General features: G+C 34.9%; 1 protein-coding gene across 1 annotated transcript in view; it reads left to right on the plus strand.

Moving 5' to 3' along the window:
- Window positions 1-17,796, plus strand: part of Ih (hyperpolarization activated cyclic nucleotide gated potassium channel Ih) — a 284,158-nt gene that overhangs the window by 135,401 nt on the left and 130,961 nt on the right. The window contains 2 exon segments of the mRNA XM_017904822.1: window positions 13,737-13,847; window positions 13,849-14,123. Of these exon segments, the coding sequence (XP_017760311.1) occupies window positions 13,737-13,847; window positions 13,849-14,123 (386 nt within the window).

The following is a 17,796-nucleotide window of genomic DNA, read 5'->3' on the forward strand; positions in this document are numbered from 1 at the left end:
GTCTGTCGGTTGGTACAGCCACGTGTCGCGGGGTGTTCGGGGAACACGGTTTTTTGGCGGTAGGGAAGGCTTGCCGGTGGAAGGTTATTTCGAGATGGCTTTGGAAAATTGGGTCGACTGTTGGCTGTCACTGGGTTTTTCGAAGGTTGCGTAGATAATCTTTTGGATTTTAAGTTTTTCTTCATTCAGTTGCCTTTGATGAGCTGTGCATGACTTGTTCCCAAGTGCCACGTCTTTTGGCAACGTGGAAAATTATTTGAAGGTGCATTTGGAAGATTGGTATGGCTAATAGGTGTCAATTGATTTTTGGAGATTGTGTAGCTAATATTTTAAATTTTAAATTGGCCCTGGTTTAGTTGTCTTTGTGAGTTGTAAATGGCACACGTGACACGTGGGAATATGGTCTTTTGGAAATGTGGAAAGCTATTTGAAGGTGCATTTGGAAGATTATTGTAACTGATGGGTGTCAATGAGTCTTTGAAGGTTGTAGAGGCAATCTTTTGGATTTTTAATTTTTCTTGGTTGTGTTGTGTTTGATAAGTTGTGGATGATAACGTGGAACTTGAAAACATGGTCAGCTCATGGAATGCTGAAGGCTATTAGAAGCTGGACTTGGCAGATTATCTTGACAGTTGGTAGGTTTTTGGAATTTTTCTTCATTTTCTGGATTTAAAGTTTGATTTAATAGATCGCGTATGGTACGTGTATTATACTTCAAAGTTCGAAGAACATAATCCTTTTAAGAATATGGGAAAATCAATTATAGAAACTTCTTTGAAAATATATTTGAAAAATTACCCTAATAACTGAAAATTGATAGCTTCTTGTACCTCCTGTTAAGCTTCTAGATTAAAAATTGTGGCTGGTTATGAATTATTGTTTGATGCCCTGTACACGACACGTGTGACATTTCAGGAAATTCAATTGTGAAGTATTATTTGGCAGTGGGTAGGTGATAAATAGATTATTGAATCTTTTGAATTAAAAATTTTCAATTGATTCATAAGCTATTGTCTAGCGAGTTGTGTATGACATATACCACATAGCAGTTGGACAATGCAATCTTTTGATGAGAATATAATGGAATTGATTCCAGAAGGTTATTTAAAGACGGGTTTGGGAAGTTGTAATAGTTGAAGGTTGATCGTTGGATGTTTCGGATTTAAAATTTCATTTGGCCATGAGTTATTGTCTGGCACGTTGTGTATGTCATATGTCGCATGATATTTGAGAAACACGATTTCTTGGGGGAATATGAAAGGGTCGGATGCGAAAGGTTATTTGGAGATGGGTTTGGGAAGCTGTGCTAATGGTTAGGGGTTAGTAGGTTATTGGAGCTTGTGTGTAATTAATCTTCCGGATTTTAAATTTTCCGAGGGGAGAATCTATATCGAATTATATAGAAATTGGGAATTTTGGTAAATATGGGATATTTTCTGCAACTGGGTTCAGCTATATTTTTCGAATTCTATTTTACCTTCTTGAAAATGAAATTTGAGGCACGACGAAATTTTCGGACAAAATGAACTTTATTGAGACTTTATTATCGTGTTATTATTCCGAAATTTGTGTTTCGAACGAAGTTACGAATTTCTTGGATAAACCAGTTGCTTGGGTTACTCTGTCTACGGGAATATTAAGGTTAGACGATGATGCACTAAATAATTCATGAGACACTTCCACTTTATAGTATATCAATAACACTGTTAGTTGCACTAACAACTTATACCGCAACTACTAACGTCAATGTTATTACTGGCATGAAGGATGCGAGATGCCTTGGCACGTGCCAGGATGCCAAAACTGTCAGAATAATAGAGAACGCAAGGATATTCCATGACGTATTGAAAGTATCGGTTGACATTTGCCAAGGCTGAGTCTTTGGGGAAAACAATCCTTCGTGGAATTCTACCTTGGCACTAATTATCTCTCGAAGGATAAGCATAGTTCTATTATTCTCTAAAGACATCACCCTAACATTGCAAGAGAGAGCAACCAGTTCTCCATGAGACAATTCGAGCATCAGTTTTACAATTCTTGAAAACAGGACAGACAGAATTACACGTCGACGAAACCATCGAAGCTGTCAAGCTTCGAATCCAAACTATCCTTTCATTCCCAAATTCTAAATCATTTTTTAATCCACTAACAGGAATTCTCAAATTCCCAATCTTCCTTTAACCCTGGAATTCCAAGTCCTGAGTTCTCAAATTTAAAACCTGTTTTAATCCACAAATAGAAATTCTAAAATACTAAATCGTCCTTTAACCCTGGAATTCCAAGTCCTGAGTTCTCAAATTTCAAACTTGTTTTATTTCACAAACAGGAATTCTGAAATTCCAAATCTTCCTTTAATTCGAAGTCTTCCTCGAAGTCTAAGTCTTGAGTTCTCAAATTTCAAACCTGTTTTAATCTACAAATAGGAATTTTGAAATTCCAAATCGTCCTTTAACCCTGGAATTCCAAATCCTGAGTTCTCAAATTTCAAATCTGTTTTAATCCACAAACAGGAATTCTGAAATTCCAAATCTTCCTTTAATTCTAAGTCTTGAGTTCTCAAATTTCAAACCTGTTTTAATCTACAAATAGGAATTTTGAAATTCCAAATCGTCCTTTAACCCTGGAATTCCAAATCCTGAGTTCTCAAATTTCAAATCTGTTTTAATCCACAAACAGGAATTCTGAAATTCCAAATCTTCCTTTAATTCTAAGTCTTGAGTTCTCAAATTTCAAACCTGTTTTAATCTACAAATAGGAATTCTGAAATTTCAAATCGTCCTTTAACCCTGGAATTCCAAGTCCTGAGTTCTCAAATTTCAAATCTGTTTTAATCCACAAACAGGAATTCTGAAATTCCAAATTTTCCTTTAATTCTAAGTCTTCCTCGAATTCTAAGTTTTGAGTTCTCAAATTTCAAACCTGTTTTAATCCACCAACAGGAATTCTCAAATTCCAAATCTTTCATTAATCCTAGAATCCCAAGTCCTCCGTTTTCAAATTTCAAATCCCGAATCTCAAACATCTCATAAGAATTCGAATTATGCGATTCTGATCCTGGATGCAGAAGAAATTCTATGCTAAAAATTGAAAAACTTCTTTAAATCGTGCATTCGGGTTAAAATTTGATCGAAAGGAGCAGATGTTCGCGTTGTCCACGGTGTGAAACAATGGTGCCTCGCGATGGAAACGCGGCTTTTCCGCGGAATACGCTCGGCGACGGAACGATCGTCCGCGCGGCGCGCGGTTCAATAAATGCGCGAGGCCATATTCATCTCGCGGAGCCAATAGAATTAATTTGCGAATTTATCCGCGACGCGAGGTTTCCTCGCATTCAATGAAAGTGAAATTAAGTCCGGTTCATCGGGCGGCTCGCGGGGGCTTGTTAAATGGCGCGCGCCCGCCATTGTGCAACAGCGCGGCCCGCGACGCCGTCTTTTTATTTCTCGGCAAACAATGACGGCTAAATTCGATTGTCGGCGTGTGACGGGCTGAAAAGCCTCGGAGAAATATACGTGACGGAGTGTCGATGCCACTTTTCGGGATTTATGTCGCCTATTCGAAACCGTTTTCGAGTAGCTACGTATGGCTTCCGAGACCCGGGAAATTCAAACTGGTAAATGGCGAACACTGCTTTCTAAATGTCTCACGTTGATTAAGGGTTATTGAAAATTAATAGACTATGCGGAATATGATTAAATATCATAAAGAATTAAAATCGTTAAAGTATTCTTGCCATAGTGACAATAAAAATTCTTGAAATATTTTTGAAATATTTTAGAAAAATTGGCTAGAATATTATTGCGAGTTGTAAAGAATTGGATAAGAAAATGCACATGTGCTATTTTTAATTAATGATATACACGTGTATATTGCATTAGAGTACTCCAAACTTGAAACGACAATGGTACGTATAATAATAGAAGTATGTTAAGATTATACTTACTTATTATCAGGAAGCACGCATCATTGGTTGATGACAAAAATATTTCAATATAATGTATAGAATTAATCAAAGATATTAATTAAGTAAGAATTAAATAAGAAGTTTCAAAATAACGTTAATTTATCTTTAGCTGATGATAGACAATTTTCTGTCGAGCACACTAGCGCCACCATGACTTTTAACTCTTATATACGTACTGTGAATGTCGTATCCATCGTTTTCAGTGATTTTTTAATTTTACCGATATCGCGATTGATTAATGCTAATTATTCACAACGTGATTTGGTCTTTTGACGACTAATTAGTCGCGCTAAACGCTTTTCGCATTAAAGACATTTGCAATTCAGCGACAGTCAGGAAAACACGGATATTTACGAACATTTTTCATCCTCATTATACCTAGTGTTCGGAGAATCGAATCTAAAAAGATATTTAAGATTCATGATTTAATAAGTTCGAGAGTTCCTGATGATGTAAGGTTCTAGAATTGAAATACCGAACAAGTGGGATTTGAAACCGTCTGAAAAGTTGTCTGAATGTTTTTTCCCTTTATGAACTCGACTATGCAGTGGATGGAATTTTATTTTCACCGGTAAAAGTTGAATTTTATTCTCTTACTCTTCAATTCATATAATTAAACGATTCCTCTTTTCTCGTTTCTCAAATATCACAATTTTTCTCCATTTTTATCTACCTCTAACCTAGGTGTTCATAAGTTAGATAGTATAATCGATGGTAATTTAATGAAACATACATACACGACCCTAATTCAAACGATACAATAAAATTAAATAAATAAAAATAATAAAAATGAATAACTGGAAATTGAATTAAGTATGAAAGAAAAGTGTGCATAAGTTAGGTAGTATAATCGTTGGTAATTTAATAAAACATACATACACGATCCTAATTCAAACGATACACTGAAACTAAATAAATACAATAAAACTGAATAAATAAAGATAATAAAAATGAATAATTGCAAATAAAATTAAGTATGAAAGATAAATCTGTACTATATATCCGCACTAATTACAAATTATAAAATTATTTAATTTAATATTGTATTAATATTTAATACGAAATAATTTAATTCAATTGCAATATTAGTAATTACATTATAAATTAGAAATTAATTCTATCGGATTTGGCAGTCTCAGGTTGAACAAATATCTCATCGACTTCTCCCTACATTCTGTTTCTTAAATAATTTTTATCTCCTGGAAATCGAAGACCTTGTCAAATAAACACAAAAGGTCCCCGGGCAAGCCTTTCAACCGCATCACAAAAATCCTGCAACCACTACAATGAGAGCCCCCCTCCCCCTTCTCCTCTTCGCAAACAATAAAATTTACGTAGCCTCCTTATCGACGACCCCTCGACCAATCCCCGAATTTTCTTTCAATAAACCGTCCCTGAAGAATCGAAAGACCAGACTCGACTCGAAGGTTAGCCGGCTACGTCTTTTCTCCGACCATTCATTCCCTCACGAGGATCGATCTTCCTTCTCTCACGCTTAACGACCACTAAACCTTCCTCCTTGCCGAACAAAAATGAACTAACCCAACCCTTTCGAACCTTTGAAAAAGAAAAAAAAAATTGGGAAAGGAGAAAGGAGAGGGAGGAGGAATCGTGGGTGACTGGATGCGACGAAGGATTCATCTCCGACCCCCGATATGTACCCAGCACTCGAGGCTCGAACGTTCGTGACCGTGTCGTAAAAATCCTCGATAAATTAGCCGTGCGTGCTCGAGGTGTTCTCGCGAGAGAAGAAGGAAGAGAGATGCGCGAGGTCCATGTAATAATTTCATGGCGTCCTCCTTGGTCGTTTCGAGACATCGATGGCCGCGTTCGCAGGAGGTGAACGCGTGGCCATTTGTATTCCGAGAGCTCCGCGGCGCGGAGTCCCTTGATTTAGTGCTAATAAATATTCATTGGCGTACTTGAAACTGACCTCAGAGAATTGAACGGCATTATCGTGTGTACTCTTCGAAGATTAACCGCGATTATTCGCTGCTTGCTGTGTACCAAGTATTTTATTCTAATCGCTTGAAGCGTGTTCCGGGGAATTGGTTCGTGCAATGGTGGCGCTGGTGTCGAGTGGCAGAGGATTTTTAGGTTAGGTGGAACGGACAGGTGTTAGAGCGAGGCTTTTATGGCGGGAATGATAGGTATAGTTAATTTTCTCGATCGTGAAGTGGGTTGGGTATTGGAGGATGAGGAGCTGGATTGAAATGTGTTGGATTAGGTTGTTTTATGGCTTAAATCTGTCCAGTATCGGATTGTTTGAGAAAGAATTTAGGTGGTCGTGTGTTAGTAGTCATGTACATAGCAATGTACTAAGAGTATCATTACTGGGGGGATTATAATATCGTGGTATATTTAGAATTTAGTTACTGAATATTGAAATATTGAAATGGATTAGGTATTAAATTATTAAGTATCGAAATACTTAATATTGTTGAATATGAAATTTGTTAAGAAAGAATTTAAATGGCCGTGTGTGTTAGTAGTCGTGCACATAATAATGTATTAATGGTATGATTGCTTAGGATTATAATATCGTGGTATATTTAGTATTTAGTTACTGAATATTGAAATATTAAAATGGATTAGGTATTAAATTATTGAGTACCAAAATACTCAAAATTGTTGAATATCAAATTGTTTGAGAAAGAATTCAGGTGACCACGTGTGTTATTAATCACGTACATAGTAATATATTAGGAGAATGACTACTTGGGATTATAATATTGTAGTATATTTAGTTACTGAATATTGAAATATTAAAATGTATTAAGTATTAAATTATTGAGTACCAAAGTACTCAAAATTGTTGATTATTAGATTGTTTGAGGAGGATTTAGGTGGTCGTGTGTGTTAGTCACACACATAATAATATATTAAGAGTATAATTACTTAGGATTATAATATTGTGGTATATTTAATATGTAATTACTGCATATTCAAATATTAAATTATTGAGTATTAAATATGCAATGATCATTCAATTATTAAAGAATAGAATCTTCAGTGGTATTAGGTATTTACATTGCTGAATATTTAAAATTCGAATATATAAATTATTAAGTTAATAACAGTTAAAAGACTGAAATTAAATTATTAGATTAATTATCAAGTAGGAATATTCACTCTTAATCTTAAACTCTATATTCCTTCGTAAATTTTTCTATAAAATTATACTGTCCAATTGAATATATTTTTCCAAAGATATTCTCTGAAAATTTGATGTAACTTTCTAGCCACCATTTATAACGGTGATTTATTTGAGATTCGTCATAGAATTTAATAAAATTCCGGAAATACAACAAAAGGTTTAATCCTCTCTCTGCAGAATTGGAATTTAAATCTCGAATTATCCGAAAATAACACGAATCTCCTCCAATTCCGAGTTTTCAGCTCAGCTTTAATTAAACGGATATTCCGTCTTTTAAGACGCTATTATTAGTCCCAGGGAACATTTATATAACCAGAGTGGAATTATTAATTCGCCATCGATCAATTAATTACACGAGACGATCTCGTTAAAATTTCAATTCTCCGGTTATCTGAGACTGAAAAGGAAATTTCAACGGGGCTGGTACAGCGGGGTTACGCAAGAATGAGGGTAAAAATTGGAAACAGAAGATGTTACAGCGTCGTTGGTGGCAGATACTTATCTGTTATTGCGATCAGAGTGCAGCGTAACCACAGAAGAAACCATTCCCTGCGAAACGAGCTGTCGATAGCAGCGACCCAGGGTCGTTATGCTCATGTTCCTTGTCGTTGGATCTTTTTCCTCTGATCTGCTTTCATCTGCTAGATCCGTTTCTTGCCCTGCCTCGATTACCCTCGGACTATCGTGTCCGGGATGCTCTGGACCACTGAAAAACTCCTGCAACTTCGTTCAGGGGGTGTTCGAACACGCAAGAACCAAGTATTCCATCCCTCCTTGTAAAATCATTTATTTCCCGATAATAGATTTACGTAATAAATCTCTAATAATTTCTTTAGAATTCTTATCTCAAAATTTACTCCTTGGAAAATAAATTTTTATTTTTACGTCAGGAATAATTTATAATTTTATTTCTGGAAAATTTATTTCTTTAAATTTTGAAGTTTGTTTGAAAGATTTTTATGGGATATTATATTGCGATATTATATTTTATGGGGTATTATATTATCGGAAGAAGTTAAGGTAGTACTGTTTTTGAGATAATTTTTGGAAATATCGTGCTAAATAATAATTATCACAATTTTATGAAATTTAAAGGAAATTGAAAATTTAAAGGAAAGTATTGAAGTTTCTTTGAGGGAATTTTATAGAATACTAAAAATTATTGGAGATGGCTAGACTCGTGTTATATTTGGAGTGATTTTTGAAAATTATTACGCAGTGTTAAGAGAATTATTTTATGATACTTTTCAGAGAAGATTATATAGGAGAATGACTCTGTTTAAGTAGAATATCTTTGAAAACCGAGAGTTGTAAAAATTTTCGTTCTCGAGAACTATAAAAATGGCAGTAAAATTCTCCAAGTTTGTTAAATGATGGTAATTCGCATTATCGAATCCTGGCGAGTAATGTTTACGACACCGAGTCGTAAACACGGTAAATTAACACTTCGTTCAAGACGACTTTAAAATTCTAATCTAATCCTGTCTATGTACTTCATTTTCTAAATCTTCAAGCAAAATGCGTTGATCAGGAATTTAACAACTTCATTATCCGTGTCACATAAAATTCTAAATATTCAGTCTTGAACTTTTATATCTGCTTTTACACCACGTACGAATGACAAATCGACCTAATCCTATAAATTATTTCGAATAATTTATTCGACAAAACCTGTTTAAATTTCAACAACTTTGGTACCTTTTTATTAACCTCGTTGACAGGTGTTATATGGAATTCCAAATATCCGATTCTAAAGCCTTACAACATCATCTAGACTCGAATTAATAATAAATCAATCCTGCAAAGTAGCATGAGTGACACATTCAAACGGAATTAATGAAGGAAGTAGAAATTTAGGTAAAGTGAGGCGAAAATAAAATTGATTCAAAATTCAACAACTTCGTCACCTAGTCAGTGAAAATACTTAATATTCATTTCCAAATTCGTACAGCATGTTCTGAACTCATGTGAATAATAAATCCATCGACCAATCTATCTTGCAAAATACCACGAGTAAGTCATCTAAGAAAAATTGAAACAAAGTAAGACAGAAATTTAAAAGTATTGTCTCACTTCCCATAAAATTTCCAAGATTTACCCCTCAATTCTTACATCTTCTGGACCCACGTGTATAATAGAACTTTTGACTACTCTATCTTGCAAAGCACCACGAGTTACTTATTTAAGAAAAATTAACCAACGAAAGAAAAATTTAAATAGAAGTAAGACAAAGATGAGAAGAGGACTACTCACACTTTCCATAAAATTCTCAATTTTTACAACACCATTTGAACCCAGGTAAATAATAAATCCATCGACCAATCAACTCTGAAAAATACCATGAGGAGACTACTCAAGAAAAATTTAAACAAAGTGGGACAGAAATAAAAGAAAATTGTCTCATGTTCTCAAGATTCACTCCTGCCCCTCTTCATAGTTAGAACACCATCTGGACCCATGCGAATAATAAATCCATCGACCAATGAACTCTGCAAAGTACCATGAATAATCCACCCATGAAAAATTTAAACAAAGTGACACAGAAATAAAAAAAAATTCCCACTCCCTTCCCATAAAATTTCCAAGATTCACTCTTGCCCCCCTTCGTAGTTAGAACACCATCTGGACCCAGGTGAATAATAAATCCATCGACGAATCAACTCCGCAAAGTACCAAGAGTAACTCACAGAAGAAAAATTTAAACAAAGTGAGACAAAAATTTTTTAAAATTCCCTCTCCCTTCCCATAAAATTCCCAAGATTCACCCATGGCCCCCTTAATAGTTATAATATTATCTGGATCCACGTGAATAATAAATCCATCGACCAGTCAACTCTGCAAAGTACCAAAAGTATTCCATCCAAGAAAAATTTAAACAAAGTGACACAAAAATAAAAAAAAATTGTCTCGCTTCCCATAAAATTCCCAAGATTCACCCCTGGCCCCCTTAATATTTATATTATCTGGATCCACGCGAATAATAAATCCATCGACCAGTCCACCCTGTAAAATACCAAGATTTACACACCCAGGAAAAATTTAAACAAAGTGAAACAAAACCAAAAAATAAGACTCCCTCTCTCCTCTCATAAAATTTCCATAAATTTCCCAAGATTCTGAACGCTTGCAACACCGTCCACGCGAATGATAAATTCGTGGAATGATAAAATCAATCCTCGGAACCGGCTCTAGCGTCCCATTGAAGAGTGATCAATCGACAACACACAGATACCGAGGATAGAGAAGCTGAAGAGATAGAGCGAGAGAGGGTGAGAGACAGGAATCAAGGAGGCAATTTGTCGAGGGCGATAATACGCGGCGATAAGCGAGCGTCCAGAATCGCAAGGACGATTCCGGCAGATGAAGAGATTAAGAAGTGGAACGTTGGTCGAGGACGGTTTTGCAAACGAGTCGCTTTGGACGATTCCAAGGGTATACCGGTGCCCCGACATGCAAGTCAGACGCACGGGACACGTGTGTACCGATCACGATTAAGATATCGCAGTTGCTCGTTCCCCGACGAGTTCGTTGGTCGTTTGGAAAAGGAATCGGCCCCACGCACGCGTGCACACACTTTCAAGAGGCGTCTTCAGCCGCGTATTAGGGTCCAATTTGGGTTACTCGTTTCCAGGGAAATGATTTCCTTCGGGGTCGATGGGATGGGGATAAGTGATGATGTTTCTTTCGTTCCTGCTTTTGTCCCAAATTCGCTTTTTCAATTCCCTTTATCGAATTTTTTTTGACCCCTCGTTCGAGATTCGAGTGGCTCTGGGATTTGGAGATCTTGCTGAATGGGGTTTTGAAATCTCAGACTTCTATTTGGTAGACTCTTTATCTAGATTCAGAATTATTCGTAATTGATTTCGTTAAATTTTTTTTAATAAATTTAATATAATAATATTTAGAATTTATTATTTATGTAATTACTTATTAACAAGGAAGTTGGGAATTTTTCATCGATTTTTGTAAAATAATTCGATTCTTCAGGGGTTGAGGTTAATATATGGGTTTTTGAAATCCATTAGATTTCAATTATTGTATTTAGTAGACTGTTTCTTTAGATTCAGAATTATTTGTAATTGATTTTGTTAAATTTCTTTTAGTAAATTTAACCAAAGTAATCCCATATTTTATTGACAGTGATTATTTAAAATTGTGTCTATTTGGATTCTGTTTATATAATTTTAACAATCATTTATTAACAGAGAAGTTGAGAATTTTTAATCGATTTTTGTGAAATAATTCGGTTCTTGAGGTGTTGAGGGTAATATATAGATTTTTAAAATCTCTTAGACTTCAAGTATTGTATTTGGCAGACTGTTTCTTTAGATTTAGAATTATTTGTAATTACTTTCGTCAATCTTTTTCTAATAAATTTAATCAAAGTAACCACGTACTTCGTTAACTGAGATTATTTTAAAACTGTCTATTTGGATCCTATTTATATAATTTTAATAATCACTTACTAATAAGGAAGTTGGAAATTTTTAACCAATTTTTGTAAAATATTTTGGTCCTTGAGGGGTTGGGGTTAATATATGGGTTTTTGAAATCTCTTAGACTTCAAGCATTATATTTGGTATACTATGTCTCTAGATTCAGAATTATTTATTCTTTCGTCAATTTAATTAATTTCGTCAATTTTTTCTAGTAAATTTAATCAACGTAACCACGTACTTCGTTTGCTGTGATTATATAAAATCGTGTCCACTTGGATTTTATATAATTTTAATAATCACTTACTAACAGAGAAGTTGAAAATTTTTGACCAATTTTTGTAAAATAATTCGGTTGAAACTAGTATAATTGTTAAGTAATAAATTGACATATTAATTTGATATTATTAAATATTAATATTAATTCCTTCATCTGGAATATCGTATAAGACTCGTAAGGAAATCGGGCCAAATGTGAGTGAGCCAGGTGAGAAGGTGTGGTTTGTACATAGGACTGAATGTAAACACCACGGGTTAGGCTTGTTATTAATTTTCGTCGAAGCCTTGCTGCTTCGGTTGCGTGTTATTCTTCGTCGATGATTTCCTGTCTCAGTTGCGTGTTATTCTTCGTCGCGTTCGGACGAGATGGCTCGACGTGTGACCGTTCTGTTGACTATGGCACGTGCCATGGGAACCTAAATTGTAGAGCAAGGAGTTAAAATTTAATTAAAAGGTGAGATTTCATTTACGTCTTATTAGTAGTACTGTTATAATTTAAAAAATCGATCTTAATTAATTTTTCTATATATATATATAAAATATAGGAATATTAAAAATTATATTTCTCGAAAGAAATAAAAATTCTCAATTATTTTTATCATCTACGATTTGAGAGAAAATTTATTTCACGAATTTCATCATATAGCACTCGATGCAAACGATAATCGTATTTTTCCCACATGAAATACGATATTTTAAACTTCGTGGTGAATAGATATCGAGTATTTATTAACATAAAAATTCTGTAAAATATACCGAACTTAAATTTGAATTATCTGTTTCGACTTACCCACCTACTTGACTTCCGGATACTTCGCCAAGAAGCAATTCCAAGAATCAATCCCGAATTACGAAAGCAGAGATACAAATATCGAAACCACACCTACTCGAGTGCGGGTCCCATATGAGACATTGAGCACGGAAAGATTCAGTCTTGCTTTCCCCTTCGTAGAATTCACTTCGTTGGTTCTACGTCTATTATAAAATTTGTACCTCTTCATAAATTTTAATTCGTAAATTATATACCAATTTTATCAAATTTACGTCAATTCGCTTCAGTGTTGTCTATTTATTTTGGTCGAAGGTTCGTAGCACTCACGATTTTTAAATATTGCTTTCTTACATATATATATTAATATTGATAATATATAACAGGGGTGGCTAAATAAAAAAATAATCGAGATTCGTATTTTCTACTGAAATAATATTTTTGTGCTATTATTTAATTATTATAGATATAGATAAGACTCTTTTCGACGTCTCTAGTCGTCATTGTATCGATATAAATTATATTTAATCGTTATATTTAATTACACATTACGAATTGATTTATAATGAACACCGCTCATATATTACATATTCGTCTTTATGTTCTGTTAAGTGTGCAATTAAATGTGGAATGTTTTTAACATATATTCGCATATTATTAATTCCGCGAATTTTTATATCTACATATAATACTAAATTTATATTCTCTTATTTTTATATTTTTAATCTCGAGTGTATTTGCACGTGTCCATATTTCTAAATCGAGAAACCAAAATGCGAGAACCTTGCCCCCCACGCTTTTATCTCTTCATACTTCTATATTGTCACATTCCTATTCCTTAAACTCGAAAGCATTAATATCAGAACCTGTGCCTTTACATCTTTTAACCTCTCGTATCTCTATATTTCCGCATTTTTGAATCCCAGAACCTCAGTTCCAAAATTTACCCAAGCGCAGAGTTCGTAGTCACCTAACCTCAATTCCACCCGTAACGTCCACGCTTCCCGGACCGTCCGCTCGCGGCGCTCGCGTCGCTAAGATCCCCGCAGGATCTGCGTCGGGAAATCGCGGCGAAAAGGGGAAAAAGCGAGGAAACAGCGTGTCTAATGATGAATCAAAATGTGTTTTCAGGGAGGGCGAGGGTGGCGGCGGTGGCGGCCGTTCCGTGACCAGCGCTGGTGGGGGTGGAGGAGGAGGTGGAGGTCGACGGGCACCGAGTCTACGACTGGTGAACGGAAGAGCACAGTTTGCACACCAGCAGCACAGAATCCGTTCGTTCACCCCATCACCACCTCGGCCAGCAGCAGGGCGGCAACAATAACAATAACAACAACAACAATAATAATAACAACAATAACTGCCACGCCGGTAATAACCCCGCCGCGAACAATCATCCACGGCTTAACAAAGATGACAGCATCAAGATCAGCATCGAGAACACGAACACTTGCACGGACAGCCTCGTCACTGCTCTAGACGACGAGACATTGCTCATCACCGATTTCGTAGCCGACACAGGTGAGTCATTGTCTTCTTCCTTATTTTTAATTCTAATTTCTTTTATTTTTTCTTTTTTTTTGAGGGCTAGTTTTATTTAGTTCTGATTTGGGTTATCTTTGGGCTTGATTTATTTCGCGTGGACCGAGATCTGTGTCCGAATATTGGCATTTGGGGTTCTACCCCTTGGAGGACTAGGTCTGTGTACCTACTCTGTTCGGATCTTCCTGATCTATGACTCCGTTTGGAAAAATATTTTTAAATTAATCGCACTTTGTTGTATAAAAATATCGGAATTTATGTCGTATTCTGTTCTTCTTTATATATCATTTTGTAGAAAATATAAAAGAATTGTTAGATAGTTGTGCGTTTCGTGACCGACCAAATTCGAGATTTTCGTAAGAGATACGGTGCACGAAGATTAGGTACGCTTGTCGCTTTGTTCGCAGATGTTCAGTTACAGTTGAATCTTACCCCACCGGAAATTTAATTGCGCTGCTTGCGACATATACTCTTCGTATTTCACGCGAGATTTCTGACACGTTTTGTGGAAAACCTAGAAGCATTACCTATAATCCGAGGAACAGTGATATCATACCAGAATTCTTCGAATTTGTTTTACATAATTTTCTGACTCGAATAAATTAATTTGTCAATGTAATTTTATAGAAAAATAATTAAATATCTGCAAATATCTCGTGGTTAATTTTTGTTCGAAATTGTCGTTTGAACAATTCTTTTTGAATATCTGAAAAATTCCCTTTTCCTCGTGCTCATCGATTTGAAAAGTTCGGACTCGATTGTGGCAAAGTTTAATACGTCAGGATGAAAAGAGACAGGTTTAAAGGTCCAATTTAACTTCAGAAAATAAATTAAGAATAAACGAGAGTTAAAGATAATTACACCTATACATAGAACACCCACGCTGCCCCAGTGACATATCAGGCTCGTCTAATTCAACATAGGATTAAACGCACACGAATCCAGCGACGAATTGTTACATATCTGCCGACGCGTCATCGAAACAGTTTAACTTTTTTTTGTCACACCTATGAAACAATGTTCCGTTATACGTCCAAGGTGATGACTGCGGATAAGTCAAAGGAATTAATCGAGAGGATGTTCCAATTATGATGCTCCAATTAAGCGATAGAAGATGAGGTAACATTTTGAAGTAAAGTGGAAAAATGAAAAATAGAGTCCAACTTCGTGATTCTTCGTAAATTCCAAATTTCCATTCTTCGTTAATTTTCAATTTACATTCTTCGTCAATTCCAAATTTACATTCTTTGTTAATTTTAAATTTCCATTCTTCGTTAATTATAAATTTCCATTCTTCGTCAATTTTAAAATTCCATTCTTCGTTTAATTTATCGATGATGATGGAAAATGATGTTAAATTGGATCCCATTGTATCGATATTTATTTTTCAATATTCATTCCAAGAGTCGATTATTGGTTTATAAATTGTTTTCAAGTTAAATATAGTTAAAAGGATCATTAATAATTAAGATGGTTTAGGTGGTATATCTGTATAATAATTTATAGGTATTTATATCTGCTTTTATATCTACTTTAATTTATAAATAATGATTCGAGCAATAGAAACTTGGCTTAAGCCTCCTCTGATTACAATTAGTACAAAATTTGAAGGAATAAAGATGAATATTTCGAGAAGAATTAATTTTCCAAAATTATATCTTTCTCGACACTATAACAGTGTATTTTTAATTAATATATTTCACCAAAAATACAAATCAAACTATATTATGAAATCTCATGAAGATAGTAATCGAAAGACCATCATCTCCAAACAGAAGAAAAATAAAATAAAATAAAATAAAATAAAATAAAATAAAAATAAATAATGGGATAATTTAATCAGAAAATTCGATTAATTCTCTTGATATTCGAAACGAAGTACCTTCTTGAAATCAGTATACAAGTTCTCTATTTATGGTGTATATTTTTATACAACCCTATTTCTCCAACAAACGAGGATAATATCATGCAATGATCGCATCGTGTATCCTTATTCGTAATTCTAATAAATATTCGCAATTTTCCAAAATTTCTCGCACGAACACGCATGTGATAAAAATTCGGAGCGAAGAAGAGGTAATTGAATGATAATGGGGGTGGCTTCTGTTTCCGTCGGGGTAGCCCGAGCGGGAGCCGCGAATTCCAAGTTATTGGCACACGTGTCCGCGTGGAAATACGCAGCGCCGTAAGAATGCTCGTTGAATAAGCCGTTTGTCCGTCGACAAATGCTCGTAACGAGCCCATTATCGGTTGTTGCAATATAGAAAAGCAATCGGGCCGACCGCGCATTTAGCTGGCGTGTTTACGAGCATCTGACAACCGACCGCCAACGAGAAGGAACGAAATTTACCCCCGAGAAAATTAATTCGACCTGTGCCACTTCTTCTTTCCCTCGTCCATTTTTCTCTTCGAGTTTTACCTGTTCCTTAGAAATTTATTTTCCATCGGGCGAAGCTAATGGGATAATATTTTCCAAGAATTCGACTATTTTGACAGCTGGATATTTTCAGAAAGTATCGTAGGTTTTCGTTAATTCTCTGATAAGATGTTGGGATGTAAGGAAAAATTTTGGAAACTGTAATTAATTTTGTAAAAGCAAATAGAAATATTAGGATGTTAACAGAAAATATTTATATCCATTTCCAAAGTAAAGAATTTTTATTAATAACATTTTTAGTAAAATTTTATTCTAGTTTCTATTATTTTGGAACTAGGCAATTTGTGTGATATTTTGATAGGAAAATTCTTCAGAGAATCCTGCTTGAATATAGTAAAAATATAATACAGTATCATGACAATAATTAAAATAATTTATATAAATCAGTATATATATAGTTACACGTTGTACGTTGCTATTATAAATTAAAATTGAACATTTTATCATAAGCACCCATATCTATACCTATATCTCTATACCTAAAATTCTTCAGAGGATCCTGCTTAAATATAGTAAAAATATAATACAGTATCATGACAATAATTAAAATAATTTATATAAATCAGTATATATATAGTTACACGTTGTACGTTGCTATTATAAATTAAAATTGAACATTTTATCAAAAGTATCTATACCTATACCTATACCTAAAGTACCCATCTATTTAATAATTTTTAGTATTTAGTAATTTTTAATAATTCTAAAAATTCTTCTACGATATTTAAATTACATATTTTTCCAAATGTTTCACCACACACTTTCACCACCATATATTCCCCATTCTCTACCTTTTCTCAGTCTCACATTTCGCCTTCATCGCCTCATGGAGACCCACCCTAATCATTCTTCAGAGGGGTTTTAGACGAAGGAACTCAAAAATCCATCGAAAAGATTAATGGCCACGTGCATTTCCACATTCTCAAAAAGACGAATCTCTTCTGAGCATCTGTTACATGTCCCTCTCATTTATTTTCGTTCCATCAGCCCGAAGCCTTCTTCTCCTCTTCCTTTGATCTTCGTCCTCCGCCTCTTTCAACGCGATCTTTCAACTACTTCTGCTTCTCTCCAGCGTATAGTCACGACTGCCAACTCTCTCCACCGGTTCCTTTAATTTCCCAGGGTAACCGATCTTCCTCTCCAATTTGAAAGTTAATTGCCGTTTATTTTATGCCGATGCCCCTCCGCTTCTTTTCCACCACGTGGTCCGAGAGC

This window comes from Eufriesea mexicana, unplaced genomic scaffold (assembly GCF_001483705.2).
Source record: "Eufriesea mexicana isolate 0111107269 unplaced genomic scaffold, ASM148370v2 scaffold3377, whole genome shotgun sequence".
NCBI classification, from domain to species: domain Eukaryota; kingdom Metazoa; phylum Arthropoda; class Insecta; order Hymenoptera; family Apidae; genus Eufriesea; species Eufriesea mexicana.